Here is a 17,213-nt window from a genome sequence, read left to right as displayed (position 1 = left end):
CATGCAGCATTCAAAAGTTGTGGATCTGTAGATGAGGGCAATTTGTTTTATGGATATATATTCCCCCCCACTTGATAGGATTAGGAATTTTCTAAAACAATTCCAGTTATTCTTGAGAATCAAAAAAGGCAAAGAATTTGTATTTATTATTTATTTAGAAAAGAACAATGAAAATACAGCTCATTTATACAGGCAATTACACAAAAGTATGTGGACACCCCTTCAAAAGAGTGGCTTTGGCTATTATAGCCTCTCCTGTTGCTGACAGGCGTATAACGTTGAGCACAAAGCCATTCAATCTCTATAGACAAAGATTGGCAGTAGAATGGCCTTACTGAAGAGCTCAGTGACATTCAACGTGGCACCTTTCCAACAAATCAGTTTGTCAAATTTCTGCCATTAGAGCCGCCCGGGTCAACTGTAAGTACTGTTATTGTGAAGTGGAAACATCTACAGGAATGCCTTAGCCGTGAAGTGGTAGGCAACAAAAGCTCACAGAACGGGGCCGGCGAGTGTTGAAGTGCAAAAAAAATGCTCTATTGCAACACTCACTACAGGGTTACAAACTGCCTCTGAAAGCAACATCCACACAATAACTGTCAGGAGCATCATGAAATAGATTTCCATTGACGAGCAGCCGCACACAAGCCTAAGATCACCACGCGTAAAGCGTCGGCTGGAGCGGCGTAAAGCTCGCCACCACTGGACCCCGGAGCAGTGGAAACGCATTCTCTGGAGCGATGAATCACACGTCGCCATCTGGCAGTCCGACAAACAAATCTGGATGCCAGGAGAATGCTACCTGCCCGAATGCATAGTGCCAACTGTAAAGTTTGGTGGAGGAGGAATAATGACCTGGGGCTGTTTTTCATGGATCGGGCTAGGCCCCTTAGTTCCAGTGAAGGGAAATCTTAATGCTACAGAATACAATGACACTCGACAGTTCTGTGCTTCCAACTGTGGCAACAGTTTGGGGAAAGCCCTTTCCTGTTTCAGCATGACAATGCAACCGTACACAAAGCGAGTTCCATACAGAAAGGGTTTGTCGAGATTGGTGTGGAAGAACTTGACTGGCCTGCAAAGAGGCCTGCCCTAAACCCCACCGAACACCTTTGGGATGAATTGGAACGCCAAGGCCTAATTGGAAAACATCTGTGCCTGATCTCACTAATGCTCATGGCTGAATAGAAGCAAATCCACACAGCTATGTTCTAACATCTGGTGGACAACCTTCCCAGAAGAGTGGAGGCTGTTATATCAGCAAATGGGGGGGGGACCAACTCCATATTAAGGCCCATGATTTTGGACTGAGATGTTTGACGAGCAGGTGTCCACATACTTTTGGTCATGCAGTGTATTTACAGTATATAAAACCGAAGATAAAAAACCTGTGTCTTGGTTTACCAGCCAGTGGGCTCTTTGAGGTGGTAGGCATTTTTAGGAACCGGTTTCTTGGAGGAACCGGTTTCTTTTGTCTAACAAACCCTCAAGAAACAATGTTGTTAAAAGTAATGCCGAGAAGCACAACTATAAAAACATGTCCATTTGTATAATATACAGCATTATACTAATAAAATACAGCTATACACACAGTACATCTACAGTTATTACCGTACTACAATACCATATCTATCAATTATCCTCGCCATCTCCAGGGTCTTTGGAGCAGAGCAAATAAAGTTCAAATTTAGAGACCAGTTTTTGCTGGTCATACTAATGCTCTTGAACCAGTGTCTCCAAAGCAAAATGTAATTTGGTCAAGCAGCACCACAACTAGTGACTTAACAAATAGAGTGACGAGTAGACCTGTCAATTATTTGGTGAAGCAAAAGGTTTGCTATATACAGTAACACATTAAAAGCAAGGGGGTAATCAAGAGTACATGTAAAAGACAAGACACATCTATAAAAAACACATTACTCGATTAAAGTCAGTTGAAGGGCATAGCAGGAAAATAGATGGCTAAAATGGTGATGCAAACTCGACAGCCAAGCCGCCAAGAACAAGTTTCAATGGAAACTAAAAATGTTTGTGAAAATAGGTTCACAAGAATCTACAGCTAAAGTAATATTAGTGGTAATACCCGACCAGGACTAAAATCACTGCCTTTTAAAAAGAGTCAATACAGCGCAGTGTCTAGATCATACAGGTAGTTCTTTGTTTGACAGTAAAATCTACGTCTGTAGACAGCTCAAGCATTCGAGGCAGAGATCTCAAACTCAAGTATTTCCATATAAAAAGGGTAGCTCGGATTTGTAAATCAGAACTCCAGAGATAAAGAGAAATGCATATGAAGGGGGTTACAAGAGTACAGAACAGCCCAATTGACGATACCAGATTAAAGATTATTCAGCAGACAGTGCAGAGGTGCTGGGATGCTTCATCACCCTCCAAGGGTTGATTTACCTCAGTCAATTCTTTGGATGGACCTCAAGAGGCAAGTAACACAGGGACTTACATCACCATGAAAATGATAACATACATCATTACTTTGACTATTTTTACCATACGTTTGAAGACAAATGTACGACAGAAAAAAATCACCGGCAACAGATTGTTCATAAACGCCTTTAACATTATAGGATATGTAGTACGAGGTCTCTGGTGATATTTCCATTTCATGAGACATATTGACGAAGCTGACACCAACAAAAATAATCGTTTCTGCAACAAGGTGCACAAAGTCCTGTTAAATAGGTTGCTCTTTGGCAGGTGGAGAACAGCTCGTCTAAGACAGTCATCCCAAAAAACGCCCGCGTTGGGCCTCGACACCGTTAACAAGTCTACGGAGGCCCTGACCAAGGCCGTAAACCCCACAGACACACTGGTACCCAGTAATACACATGGCCCTAACCAACAGATCCTGTACAGCTGTACTTCATATAGCTGCTGGGGGCCCCCGGGGGCTAACAATTGGAGGCACGGCCACAGCCACCAACTAGGAAGAGACTAACGGTTAATAAATACATTTAAAAAATCACTAGTAATGTTAATAGAAACATTAAGTGTTGAAAGTATTACTCATAAACTGTCCAATAAAGTGTAAGACAGATCTCCCAAAAATGAAAGGCAACAAATCTAGACACACACATTGCAGTGTCAAGTTGAATTGTCTGCCTTCACTTCAGAGGTATAACGTGTGGGGTTTCCTCCAGCCCCTAGCCGTTCAGGGGCTCATCCCCTCCGCCTCACTCTCGTCTCTCCCCAGGTAGATGGGCTTCTTCTTGATCTGGAGGGCAGGCTCGTATTTCCGGGGGGTGCTGTTGGCTGCCTCGCTGCTGTGCCAGATCCCGTAGCAGAAGTAGATTGCAAATCCTGAGGGAAGGAGAAAAAGAGAGGAATTAAGTTGACTGAATTAAAGAGGGAATCTTTAAAAATGGTGAATCTGCCAAGTCTGTTTGCTATATTACAAAGTCACTGCAAACAAACAGTTTCCCCCCCCCCCCCTCCGACATCATTGCACGAGCGATAGAACAGCAGAATATGCACTGCAATTACATTGACCATGGGGCAGATGGTTTTTCCCTATAGCGGATTCCGTGATTAACATGTGATTCTATTGTGAATTTAGAAACATTTCCTACTCTGTATAATGTAATCCAACTCACCAATGCCCATCCAAACAGCAAAGCAGCACCACGTAGCCAGGTCCAGCTGCATCATGAGGTAGATGTTGACAAAGACACTGAACAGAGGCAGCCAAGGCAACAAGGGCACCTGGGGGGGGGGGGGTAAGAAACAAGTTAGTCGTTTTACTGCGTACAAGTTGTATTATGAATTGGTTGTAAGCAGTGAACAAACACTGAAGTATCCAGAAACTAACCTTGAAGGTGAGGGCTTCCTTGCTCTCGGGTTGCCTCCAGATGATGACGACACAAAGGGCACAAAGCAAGGCCAGTACTACACACACCGTGACCCACACAGGCTGAACCTCGATCAACTCATCCAGCTTCCCCGCCAACACCACACACAGCACAGTGATGAACACCGCTAGAGAGGACGAAGAGAGAATCAAAATGTGCTTTCTCTAAAAAGAGCCGCTTTGAAAACGACCCGTGGGCAACTGCATTACAACGTCATAAGTGAGAGAGAAAGAGAAGAGGCGTCACTCACAGATAATGGCCGTGGTGGCATAGACGATGTTCCCAGAGATCTTAGTGGGTAGATTCCCGCTGGGGAAGAAGAGGAGGCGGGGGGTGAACGTCTCCCGGAGGGGTCCGTCCTCCAGATCCAGGCCGTACTCGTCACCGCTGTCTCGCCCGGACACGGCCACCTTCTCCCCTCCCACCAGCTCCACCAGCTTCTCACTCTGACTGGACGAGCTCAGGGTGCCCGGCTGGTACCTGGACGGGAGGGAAGAGCAGGTCAGTTTCCTGGACCATGAGAGTCACACTGAGAATGTCAAACACCATAAGCAAATCACAGAATTGGAGACAAATCATAATTTCAACACCACAAAAATGCGGCGTTTGGCATTATAGTATGTTTAAAAGAAAAAGCGGTACAAGTCGTCACCCACCTGAGGATGAGCACACAGATGGCCACTAGTGAGTAGGCCAGCAGTGTCCCTATGGACATGAGGTCAACCAGGGCAGCCAGGTCAAAGAAGAAGGCCATCAGAGCTACAGGGAGAGGAGACAATGAGCATTACCATCATACATACTATAGAAAACACAATCCACATCCCTTCAGTTGGTTATTTACTCTAGTTATTCCGGCACTCAAAAACAATGAAGAAAAAAATAACACTTTTAAAAAGCATTCCACTGATCAAAGGGTCTATTTCGACAAGCTTCCCTCCTGCTGCACATTCATAGATTCATACGTAAACAAAAACATAACAGCAGGAGTTGACTACAGTGGAACCCAGAGGTAGTAGAGCAGAACCAGATGAATGAAGAGAGAGAGGGTGGAGGGCTGAACTCACATGCCACACAGCCAGAGACGATGGTGGCCATCAGGGGCGTCTTGGTGCGCGTGTTCATGCGGGACAGGCCACGGAACAGGAGCCCATCCTCTGCCATGGCGTAGATCACCCTCGGCATGGGGAACATGGACCCAAGCAGGCTAGGAGGACAACAAAACCAACATTATATACACACACACGTAACAAAGGGAGTGCATTTGATAGCTTGACAAGAACACCAAGTACTGAGGAGTGTAGAAGACAAGGGAGCTACAGAACAGTAGCCATAGTGCGGTCTATCAGCCTAACTGACCTGGTGGAGAGAGCACAGAGGGAGCCCACAGCCACGATGTAGTGAGCAGCAGGCCAGCCTATGTGGATGAAGGCCTTTGGCAGGGGGCTCTTGGTGTCCAGCAGGTAGTAGGGCATCATGAGGGTGAGGGCCGCAGACACCCCGAAGTAGGCGAAGAAACAGATGAGCAGAGAGGCCACGATGCCCACAGGGATGGAGCGCGTTGGGTTCTTAGCCTCTTCGCCTGGGGGGGGACGACGACAAGGCACAACATTTATTTGTCTGGAACTATGAGAGAGTAACAACCAAGTAGAACTATACATTCCAACTATTTAGCGAAAATTGGCCACCATATTAAAAAAGCTACATTTTGATTAAGTGGCATGTAAGTGAACGCTCAATCTACTGAGAACAAACGACGTGGTCCTTTCTAATGTTTAGCTTTGGAGCACAGTAAATAACTCACTTGTCGTGGCGATGCAGTCGAACCCCACAAAGGCATAGAAACACGTGGCGGCACCAGACAAAATGCCACGGAGGCCAAACGGAGCAAAACCACCTGTGCCAAACGTCTTATCCACAACCCTGAGGGACAGAGGCAGCAATTATACGGTTTTATTTCTGAAGCCAAGTGCAGAGATTAAAACACAGCTAGACACATGAAAGCATGATTTAGTCAATACCAGTGCCCTATAATGGAATCCCTGGCTAAATCTCAGCTGGTATTAATCTGTATTGGAGGACTCACTCTTTGGATAAGCTGGACGCGTTGGTGATATTGGCGTTGATGACACGGTAGGTGTTGTTAAAGTCATCCAAAGTAAGGTTCCAGTTGTTTGTGTCTCCCTTCACAAAGCCTGAGATGATGACGAAGCCCAGCACCACCAGGTTGACCCCCGTGAAGATCTTATTCACCAGAGCCGACTCACTCACGCCAAACGCCAGCAGCCCTGGAAGAAGCAACAGTATGGCGTTAGGAAACACAAATCAAGTCGCATTAGGCACATGTACGTTACAATACATGCAAGTTTTTACAATGAGGCTATAACTTATGTGCTGCCTCCCCCAGCACTATACATTTTGGTTGACTGAAGTCCTCACCGGTTAATAAGAGCACGAGGATGAGCGCAAACAGGTCTGGGTATTCAGCCAGCACGCCCCCCGGGACGTTCATGGCCATGGACGACCTGAAGAAGTCTGATATCCTCTGCTCCACCAGGCTATCGACATTAGAGCTCCAGGCTCGGGCCACACTGGCTGTACCTAAAAAGGACCATGGAGAAGAAGTTAACGTCATGGAAACCGTCACCCAAACTCAAGAGGATAAGGCAGACTAGAGACTAACCACAGTGAACATTGTGGCTCAACGCAAAAGCCTTTGAAAACGGACACAATTTCCAATCTACTAACTCACCGAGGACATAGGAGAGGATGAGGTTCCACCCCGTGATGAAAGCCCAGATCTCGCCAACCGTCACGTAGCTGTACAGGTACGCCGAACCAGTCTTGGGTACGCGGGCGCCAAACTCGGCGTAACAGAGTCCGGCCAGCATGGAGGAGAGCGCAGCGATGAGGAAGCAGAGCACGATGGCAGGACCAGCCTTCTCCCTGGCTACCTCACCAGCCAGGACGTACACCCCTGCCCCTAGCGTAGAGCCCACCCCCAGCGCCACCAGGTCCAGTGTGGAGAGGCAGCGGGCGAAGCGGCTTCCCTCATCGGAGCAGTCCAGTACCCTGCGTCGCAACAAGATCCGGCCAAAGGAGGCCATCTTGTCTACCATGGTCACGTCTGCGGAGGGAGCTGCGAAGCTGAAGAGGTTGACTGAGCAGAGCGGCGAAGAGTTGAGACGGAGCAGGAGAGATCCTATGATCAAACAGAGGGGAAGCAGATTGATGAGTGACTATGGGAAATAATAGGCTACAGTTTAATCTAGCTGTTTGTTGCTTTACTTTGTTCCGTGCGGATCCCTTGTTAGCCAACCAACCGTCTCTGTGATAACGAACTGACTGATTAGCTCTCATGTGCGTATTTAGTCAAGTTGATACGTTACATGTCTGTACGGTGCCACACTAATTTGTTTCCTCCTACTCGGGTACTTCCAGTAAAGTTAATTCCCCTCCTGCAGGTTTCCAGGCAAGCAAACCACATTCTTCTAAGGAACAGCATGCTGCTATTATGCGTCTTCCCAGAATTACATTTCCCCACCTTCAATAGTGGTTTATAAAAAAATGTTTCTAAACATGACCTGACCGGTAGAGAGCTTCGATAAGCAGACATGGAAGTGAACACCAATCTCTCTGTGCCTCGCTATTCACTAATAACCTTACTGGTTGACTACAATTTTAAAAGACATGGGCAATTCCCATTGACTCAGATCATTCACTTTAAAAATGTTTGCCAAACCAAAATTTCAACCATACAACTCTATGCACAATGACACCTTTTAAAATGGAGAAAAAAATGCAGATGCAAACTTTGGTAACAGAATTACAGTAAAATCTCCCTCGGTTGTATTCTACTAGCAAATTTTGTACCGGCAGTTCTTCCTATAAAACGTGTTTTTGTAAAATGCGTACACATTTAAAAAAAGTAGTCCTTGTCTATAGAGCTCTATGATTTGTACAACTTTGAAATCAAAATGGTTGTTGTTTGGTATACGTTTTACAGTGAACAATCTGAGTCTCGGCGTAATCCCATTACCATGGAATTGCCCACGTGCCGACCACCTTTAAGTCATCAGAAACAATCGTTGTGTAGTCTATTATACGGCAGTACGCAATAGAACATCTTGAATAGAGGCCCGTATCATGTCAAAATACAGAGTTACAATTCAAAACCAAATGAAGTGATAGCACGTAGTAAGACAACCACCTGGCATTTAGCCTACATAGATAAAAACCTGATTTTTCATATTATCAAAGTTCACTGTCACAAGGTTCATTTGCCTTCCTCCAAGAGCTAGGCAGTAGATCGGCCCTACCCTAGCAGAACAACGCCAACTCAAGTGTTATAACAAGTCTTCAAATTGGGATCCCACTTTCTATTACAACTAGCATGTCCCACAAAAAAAAGAAAAGGTGACAACAGCGCAACATTTCAAGCAAAACTTCTGCTCAGCAATCTCGTTTAACGACAAATCATAGCATTCACGTCAGCGATGTAGTGTTTTGGCATCTCTAGGGGCAGGCTGACTGATACTGATAGCACCACTTACAACAAACCCCGGCCCCTTCACCTCAAGGACAGACAGCATCTCTATCTGTGCAGGTGCCAGACTGCAGGGACACTCACACAACCACCTCATAAGCATTGGAGGCTCTGGTCACATGGCCTTGTCTGACTGGCAGCAGCTGTCCACACAGCTCCGTGTTGACATTAAGCACGTTGCGCAGAACGTCTGGTCCCTGTCCCGACCAACCGTAAGGTCATCACGGCTACTGCTTATTCGAGATATCTGAGACGCTGCCTCTTCAGCAGCACACCAAACACTCCACAAAAGGTTGGCGACTTGGAGGTGTAGCTTAGCCTCTCAACACCTATAATAATAGTCAAATAATAATAATACATGTTTTCGGGCCCATTCTACGTTGTTATCCATAGAACACTGTGCACAATCACCGGAAGGTTATTGAGAAAACAATTTGCAAACACAGAACAAAAAATGGAATGTCGGTAAAATAAACACACCCACTGGCCTCTGAAGTTAACAGGAAATTAAAACGGTTCAAAAATAACTTTCATGTATCAGGCATTGTAGTTACTGTCACAAACTGTCTACAGGGAAAATAGTCAATGCTGGTTTGATCGGGGAGTCAGCCTGGGCTAGATGCCGTGATTGGATCACAATGGTGCAACCAACTATATTCCATCCTGCGCTTGGACATGCACAATGGCTTCCTTATTGAAGTCTGCATAGGCTTGGCATATCCACCTTGTAACTTAAACATTGTTTTTAAAAAACAAAACGACACCATGGCTGTGCTCTCTGGGGGTTATGATTGAACAACGGAATAGTTAAGCAAGACTGAAACCGCATACAGGGTTTGCTCTGCTGAAGAGTTGCATTAGCTGTTTTAGGAGGCCGGCGGGCAGGGCATGCGTCATCTCCGGCCCTGGGAAAGGTTCACTTCTGGGAGTCCCCCTGCCTGCGATTAATGTGCGGCGCCTGAGAGGTTTAGTCTGTTCTGCCCACACAGTAAGCTCTGGAGGTAGGCCACCCTGCGTCACCTAGACCAACTAGGCTAATCTTTTCCTTGTGGTCTTCACGAGGGGTGGCTGACCTCTGTGAAACAGCGGCGGCTTCAGACCAGGTTGTGAAGACACCAACACGCAGCTCCTATAATTTACCACCTGGAAGCTCAAATCAGGCATGCTCGTTGGAGCCTCTAGGCCAAAGGGTTTAGTGGGACTCTTTTCCTGTAATAGGTAGGCTATAGTATACAAAGGGTAGGAGTACTTCAACCACTTAAAGAGAATTAAAAACAAGGCCTAGTCTAATTGCCCAATACTTGGGCTGGGAATTGCCAGGGACATCACAATACGATATTATCACAATATTTAGGTGTCGATACGAAATGTATCGATACTGTAATTTGATTGCGATTCGATGTTCCAAATATTGCTCACCTCTGCCGCAGAGGGACAAGAGAGCCATGGTATTGCTACCTAATACCATATGGATTAGATTTAGGTTTATGTTATGAGGCTTTTAACTAGGTCTTCCAGCACACAAGTAACCACCCGGCGGAAGCTTCCGCAGATACTGTATATTATTTGCCTCACTGAGCTTTTCCAAAGCACCCGCTGCAACAGACTAAGAGGATTATCTTAGCTCAATCTCATTAGACTGTTGCTCACTCCACACAAAGCACTTTTTTGGGGGTTTTGACTCACTGTCTAGCCTCAACTCTGCCATCACGATACGGTATTATGATTAGCCTAGTTTGTTATCAGGGTGTCCTAAGCTTCCTAGGCTTTAAGATAGCATATGAAATAAACAAAAGTTAAGACCTAGGCCCTCATCGTTAGCTAACTTATGATACTATATAAAGTGGAAAGACTGGGTTCCCTTACTGGTTAGTGTTCCTGCTCACTGGGTAGTAGGTTCACGACATGGTGGGATCTGTGTCTGTACAATGAAATCATGCGAGAAACGGCCGTAGAGTCACGCAATGATATGGCGTGTGGTCCTCCCAGAGCGACTTAAGAAACCATGCAGTTTATTAGGCTAGAGATTAAATAACTTATGAGGAACTTCACAGGGTGGTGAAAGTGCACAGTGATCTTGATGCTCCTTTCCAATAAATATTGAGGGTTGATTCTGGCGACCGATGCGTGACAAATAAAAACAAACATTCTCACTTATCCATAATGATGATGTCATCGTGTAGACTTGCCTACCCACACTGCAAGCTGGTGGCTAGAGCACATGTGCCAAGACCAGAGTAGGCACAATTGCTATTTAGCGCAACAGTTTTGTGACAAAACTATCGAGAGTTGAAAATGCGATGGAAACACATTGAACTTTAGACGTTTATTCGGCACATGAAAACTTAAGTGAAAAGGTACATTGTGTGCACTGTCATCACCCACTGATTTTTATCTGCAATAAGTCCGTTCGGTGGGAACACAGCACTTGTTTGAGACCATTTGAATGAAAATATGTTGCCAAATTGGATGGAAACCTAGCGATACACACTGAAATACATGGATATGGACTAAATTTAGACAAATAATTACACACAATTAAGATAAAACTTATTTAAAAAGGCAGCTGACCTCAAAAACCAACTTCTCTGCTTCAAAACGACCGATGTTACATTGATAGTCAAAAACGGTGTAAAAATGTACTACAAAGTGTAAATAGCACAATGTGTCATAAAGTCAGTATCTTAAATCGAGATTTGAGCGATTTAGGTAGTACCTCCCCAAAATGTACCCTATGCTAAGCCCCACCCCATAATTTTGAGCAACCAACCACAGCGGTCAAATCTGATAGCAACTGTCGTCAAGTCCGACAAGCGCATGTGTAAAGCCAGTCAGGGCTATGACAAAAAAGTCCCCCCTACAAAAGTCATCCTACAATTACAAATAACTCCAAAATTAATAGGAAAAACATGCATATTCTTGTAAAGTCATTCACAGTGCTTTATTAAAGTGTAATAGACTAATGTGATGGTATTCAATAAACAAGTTGTTTCAACGTCTCCTCGTGTTTTGAGTCAAAATATTTGAAAGATGCACTAAGCCCTGGTTGCTAAAAAGAGCGTTCTTGCACCTCTCGGGCCTGGCGTGTGGGACAGAGAACGCAAGTGATACGGGTGGTTCTGCCTGTCACGGCAGGCAGGTAAACAGATTGCAGAGTCCAGGCGCCACTGCTATAATCTTAAAAAATGTTCACTGTAACAAGCATATCAATTAATGGGTGCACTGTATAACATGACCAGATTTGAAAATGCCTCGAAATGACAACTTTACTCCAGCCCTGCATTTCATGTTCGACTAATGACTGCTGACTTCATGACCAGGGGAATCATTTGACAAACTGGCTCACCATGCAATTTGTGGGTACAATTACCATTACTAAATGTTAAGCACACACAAGGAAATTATTTTAACACCTACACATGGTGTATCTTGCCCCTTTTATATGCTTTTTCAGATGTTCATTGGGGGAGTGGATACTTTAATAGGCTGGTGCAGAGAGCCCTTTCAGCATTCTAATCTCAGTGGGCGAGGTCACTCTTGGAGCTATGTAATGAGTGGCACACTTCATGCATCACAGACAGTCAATAGTTGTCTAGCTGTTTGACGCTATGGTGCAATCAATTTTCCAGTAAAAAAAAGGACTAGTGCTATGAGTTACAGAGCCAACAGGATCCCTTCCTCCTTCCTCAATGCCTCTGCCATGACCAGTCTACAGAGCTTGGGGCATTTCAGAAAATGTCCCTGCAAATTTGTATTTCCGTCCATCAGCTTAGAATAAATGCAGTCAATGCAAAAAGTGACCCCTTGAATGAGTCAGTTGAGGCAAAGACCCCCCTATAATAAAACAAATGTTCCTCTGCATGATGACCAACCTGAACATCAAACAATTACTAAGTAAGGCGGTAAAGTTATGTTCCTTGAGAGTTGAACAACAACTTGAACTACTAACTGTCTGACATGAGACTGAGGGCGACCAACTTTCAACACACAGACAAGGAGTCCTCACATTGAATATGACGTGTAACACATTTTGATAGTTGTGGCTAGTTAACAGCAGCAACTATAAAATGCTGCTAGCTAGCGAACTCAAGCTGATGCAACAGCTGACGCAACATATTAAAAATGCGGTTAGCTGCAGCTAACGCTACAGCAGTCAAGCCAAGGACCCGTCTATTGTCTAGCTAGACTGATATATTATGAAAGTTGTTCGTGATTGGTTTGTTAACTAGTTACATACCCACTGTTAAGATAGATATTACAGGTTGCACACATGCATACCTACAGTTCGTTGATGTGTAGTTTTCTACCTAACGATAGTTAGCTAGATAACATTATCAAACTAACTTTAGCTAGCAAAGTAATTGAACTAGTTGACTTAAGACTGTGTTTGATAGCTAGCAAGTAAAACAATGAATGGTGACACACAGCAGCTTTTACACCCGACAAGATAAACTAGTTAGTTGCAGCAACATGGATTTACACGGCACATCTTAGATTATAACGTTACCTAACTAGCTACCATTAATAGCCAATATGCTAACTGGCTAAATTAACGTTCCCCGCTAAAACATCAACCGCCTAGTGAGCAATGGTATTGGTAACGTCAACTAACGTTTGTTGGAAGACGTTAGGTACCCATCTAACTATTTATTTCAAACAAAATAAACAGCCAATGAGTATTCTAATCCCTAAAAACATAACCAGTAATGTACTGTTTTAAAAGAGAATATCGTTATAGTAGTTGGCTAAAGTTAGTATTTCTGACAACACACGAGGGTGTGATTGCGTCAGAATTAGCGAGAGTAAAATACTACGGAGTCTCGTGCAGTTTCGACACATGGACCACAACATCGAAACGTAAGCACATACTTTTCAGTACAATTTTTTTTTTTTTTTAAATGTGTGATGTTGGTTACTTTACCTTTGGTTTTACTTTGAAATGTTCGAAGGCTCGACAGCACGACCAAATACAGTTGACTTCACATTCGCTGATGAAACATCCCGCGTTCCTTAGTTCTTGTGTGCGTTTTTTTTAAGAGGGCGGAGACAGTGACGTGGATATTCGTAGTATAAACAACCCTCCCTTTGTGGGGTGGCGCAAACCATTCATGTATTCCAGGGTACATCTCAATGTGCTACAGTGGCTTCCTCGATTCGCCTCCCCCTCCACCAATTGCACTGATCACATACGAGGTGAAACGCAATATGCTTTCATTTCTCGAGTTCTTTCACGTCGCTGCAAATGAAGGAAATGCAACAAGGAGAGGAAGCTTTTTAAAATGATTGAGATAGACCCACACTTTGACCTTTACAAAATTCAGAGAAATTATACTACAAATCCAGGAGAGATGTGCAGTCATTATGCCCATTCAAGCCCGTTGTGTTGTGCGTGTGAGTGCATGTCATTCCCCTTTCAAGATCTTTCACTCCAGCAACTGAGCTAGCTCCAAGGGCTTTTCACTATATCCGCTGTAGCTTTGTCACCCAGATTAATAGAAGGGGAAAATGGTTCTGCTTAATCTCTGCACCCAATGCCCTTGTCTGGAGTGTTAGAGGTGCAATGACCATGTTTAATGAGGCCATACTGACGGTATGACATATGCCCTTCCCAGTCCTGAAATCTCACTGGCATGCAAACTTCATAACAGGAGAGGTATATTACTCCCACCAATCAGACCATGATAGGAAAGAAGAAAACACAATTATTCTTTCTACTGTAATATTTTGATTTTAAAGGGCAACTCTAATACTTTTCAACCTCATTTTCATTATCTCCCCATCACAATAGCTGTGTCTACCAGTGGTGTAAAGTACCTTAGTAAAAAATATTTTAAAGTACTACTAAAGTCGTTTTTTGGGGTATCGTAACTTTACTATTTATATTTTTTACTATTTTTAATTAACTACATTCCTAAAGAAAATATTTAAATTTTTACTCCATACATTTTCCCTGGCAACCCAAAGTATTCGTTACATTTTGAATGCTTAGCAGGACAGGAAAATGGTCCAATTCACGCACTTATCAAGACAACACATGGTCCCTACTGCCTCTGATCTGGCGGACTCACTAAACACAAATGCATCTTTTGTAAATAATGTCTGAGTGTTGGAGTGTGCACCTGGCTATCCGTAAATTTAAAAAACAAGAAAATGGTGCCGTCTGCTTTGCTTAATATAAGGAATTTGAAATTATTTCTACTTTTACGTCATCTTTTGATACTTAAGTATATTTTAGCAATTACATTTACTTTTGATACTTAAGTATATTTAAAACCAAATACTTTTCGACTTTTACTCAAGTAGTATTTTACTGGGTGACTTTCACTTTCACTTGATTAACTTTCTATTAAGGTAGCTATACTTTGACTCAAGTATGACAATTGGGTAGTTTTCCCATCACTGGTGTCTACATATGTGAAAACAGTGAATTTCTAAACTTTGTAGAAAAAAAGTTCTACCCGATGACATCAAAAGTTAAAGCGTTTACGGTGACGTGAGAAGCAAAAAAAGACCCTGCCTCTGGCTAGAAACCCGTTGCAGATTTTGCAAATCATGTCACTAGCTAGGTTTCCATCCAATTGTCGACAGATTTTAATGCGTATGTTTAAAAAAACGCATAAAGAAAATATGCGCATTTCCCCACCAGTGGTGTTTCCACCAAACGGACTTCTGGATAACAATCACTACATTATGATGTAAAAAAATGTATTTTTTTGCTCAGGTTTTCATGTACCGAATAAAAATATAAAGATCAATGTGTTTCAATCACATGTTTAACTCCACCGATAGTTTTGTCACGAAAACTGTTGCGTTAAATAGCAAACTTACATACTATGGTCTTGGCATTTGCGCTCTAGCCAAACAGTGCTTGTAGACTAATCTACATGATGAGATTATTATGGATAGCCTAAGAGCGAGAATATTTTTATTTATCAAACGTCAGTCAAGTATTGATAGATATTTATTGTAAAGGAGCATCAAGATCAACGTGCACTTTCACCACCCTGTGAAGTTCATAAGTTATTTTATCTGTAGCCAAATAAACTGCATCGTTTCAAGAGTCGCGTGACTCAAAGTTTACTTCGATATGATTGTATGGTTATTATAGAAATATTTGCGCATAAAGGTGCTTCCACTGCCATTTCTCTCTCGCATAATTTATTTTACCGACCCCAAAAAATCCCACCATGTCGAACTAGCAAATTATCTGTCGGCATTTAGAAATGTTTAGCAAAACGTCCTGTTTCTATCACAGCTGTTGTGATATATTTTCAGTTTTCACTATGACTTTACTGGCATAAAAAAATGGATGGAAACGTGGTTACAGAGAAGCAGTAATTAGGACCTTCTATCTTGCCTTTTTCATATTATGTAGACACTGGTATTATGCTTGAGATGATGAATATGAGGTTGAAAAGTGGCAGAATTGCCCTTTAACTTTGGGTAATACCCAACCCATTGTCCTTGCTCAGTGACATATGTCCCCCTTCAGGCCAGCATGGAGTTGCTCTTTCAATGAACTTCCACTTTATCAAGCTAACAAAACTGCATGTCTCCCTAAGTAAAACAAGCGTCACCGCTGAAAACCAGGCTACAGCCTTACGTTCTGGGATTGTATCTGCATCTGCGCCATTAACATAACACGGCTAATCTCACTGCTGTCCCATACAGCTCATCCATTCTGTCTGCTTTCATTGAACAGGACAGGGCCTGGAGATCAAAGACAGGCTTGTGGGTTTTTGCCTTCAGTAGATATTCTGAGTCAGTCTCGATTGGCATCAAACGTGCACTCTAGTTTTCTTCATGGGTTCTGCAAAAGCTCAACTTTACTTCACAACCAGATATGACCACACATACATTATCATTTTTGTATAGCACTATCGTCCAAGACATTTGACATGGGGACATGAATGCATGTTTGAATGAAAAAGTGTGTTGTGTTTGTAACCCTAGCATTCCCAGGCCTTGACATTAAGGGTTGTCCTATTTCCTGGGGGAAGTGAACTGAGCAGTCACGCAAGTTGAACCTGCTCCGAGGTTACCCCATTGGGCAGGTGATTTAAAAAGAATAATGGAAACAACCAAACTGCAAAGAATTCTAATAGCCTAAAACTGACAAGACACAATGGTTCTTACCCATTGTTTAAGTGAAAGACAGGCAAATTGAGCCTGAGATTATATATTTTTTTCACTGATAACCAAAATACAAATAATTCCAGTACTGCACTTTTTGATTCCTCTCCTGTAGGTGAAAGGCAGCCAATATATGGTACTTCTGCATATTAAAAGACTATTTCTATTTTTGGGCCAGTGATCATAATCTTCAGGCAGCTCAACAACAAAAGAATACTCCTGACTTGCCAGATGGGCAAGTGCCTTTCAGACTTTAAATGTCAATCCCTGATTCCTATTAATAGTTGTTCATGAACAGCCCTTTGCACATCATGTCCTCCACCCACATTTTATACCCTGCTAAAGTAACTGAGTGACCACTGCATATGTGGGTGGCTACAAAGGAGTGGAAAATCCTACTAGTCTTAATGCTACTTTCAATTAAAACTTAACAGACGGTTATTTGGGAAAATTGTGTCTTGTTATTTTTGAACCATGCACTATACAGGTCAAGGCACACATCAAAAGCTATTTTTGGGGTACATTTAATCCCGACTACATTCCCCTCCTCCCTGTTAATCCTGTCGATTCCTGGAGTACGCTACTAAATGAAAGAGGTTCAGCTTTAAGAAAGTAACCCCATACATCCACCCAAACTACAGCACTTTGGTTGTCCACGTAGTGTAATTGTAAAA

At 43.2% G+C, this 17,213-nt stretch overlaps 1 protein-coding gene across 1 annotated transcript; it reads right to left on the bottom strand.

Annotated features, from left to right (window-relative positions):
- Positions 1 to 136: 136 nt before the first annotated feature.
- Positions 137 to 13,444, bottom strand: LOC129869080 (cationic amino acid transporter 3-like). Its single transcript, XM_055943572.1, has 12 exons — positions 13,328 to 13,444; positions 6,613 to 7,062; positions 6,300 to 6,461; positions 5,947 to 6,148; positions 5,665 to 5,783; positions 5,220 to 5,442; positions 4,928 to 5,067; positions 4,520 to 4,622; positions 4,114 to 4,343; positions 3,824 to 3,990; positions 3,609 to 3,717; positions 137 to 3,315 (listed from the first exon to the last, which is right to left on the bottom strand). The coding sequence occupies exons 2-12, from the start codon at positions 6,977 to 6,979 to the stop codon at positions 3,167 to 3,169; spliced, it is 1,971 nt and encodes a 656-aa protein (XP_055799547.1). The 5' UTR covers positions 6,980 to 7,062; positions 13,328 to 13,444; the 3' UTR covers positions 137 to 3,166.
- Positions 13,445 to 17,213: the final 3,769 nt, after the last annotated feature.

The sequence above is a fragment of the Salvelinus fontinalis genome, chromosome 13 (genome assembly GCF_029448725.1).
Source record: "Salvelinus fontinalis isolate EN_2023a chromosome 13, ASM2944872v1, whole genome shotgun sequence".
NCBI classification, from domain to species: domain Eukaryota; kingdom Metazoa; phylum Chordata; class Actinopteri; order Salmoniformes; family Salmonidae; genus Salvelinus; species Salvelinus fontinalis.
The sequence above is the reverse complement of the archived record's forward strand: the minus strand, read 5'-3'. Positions and strand labels throughout refer to the sequence as shown.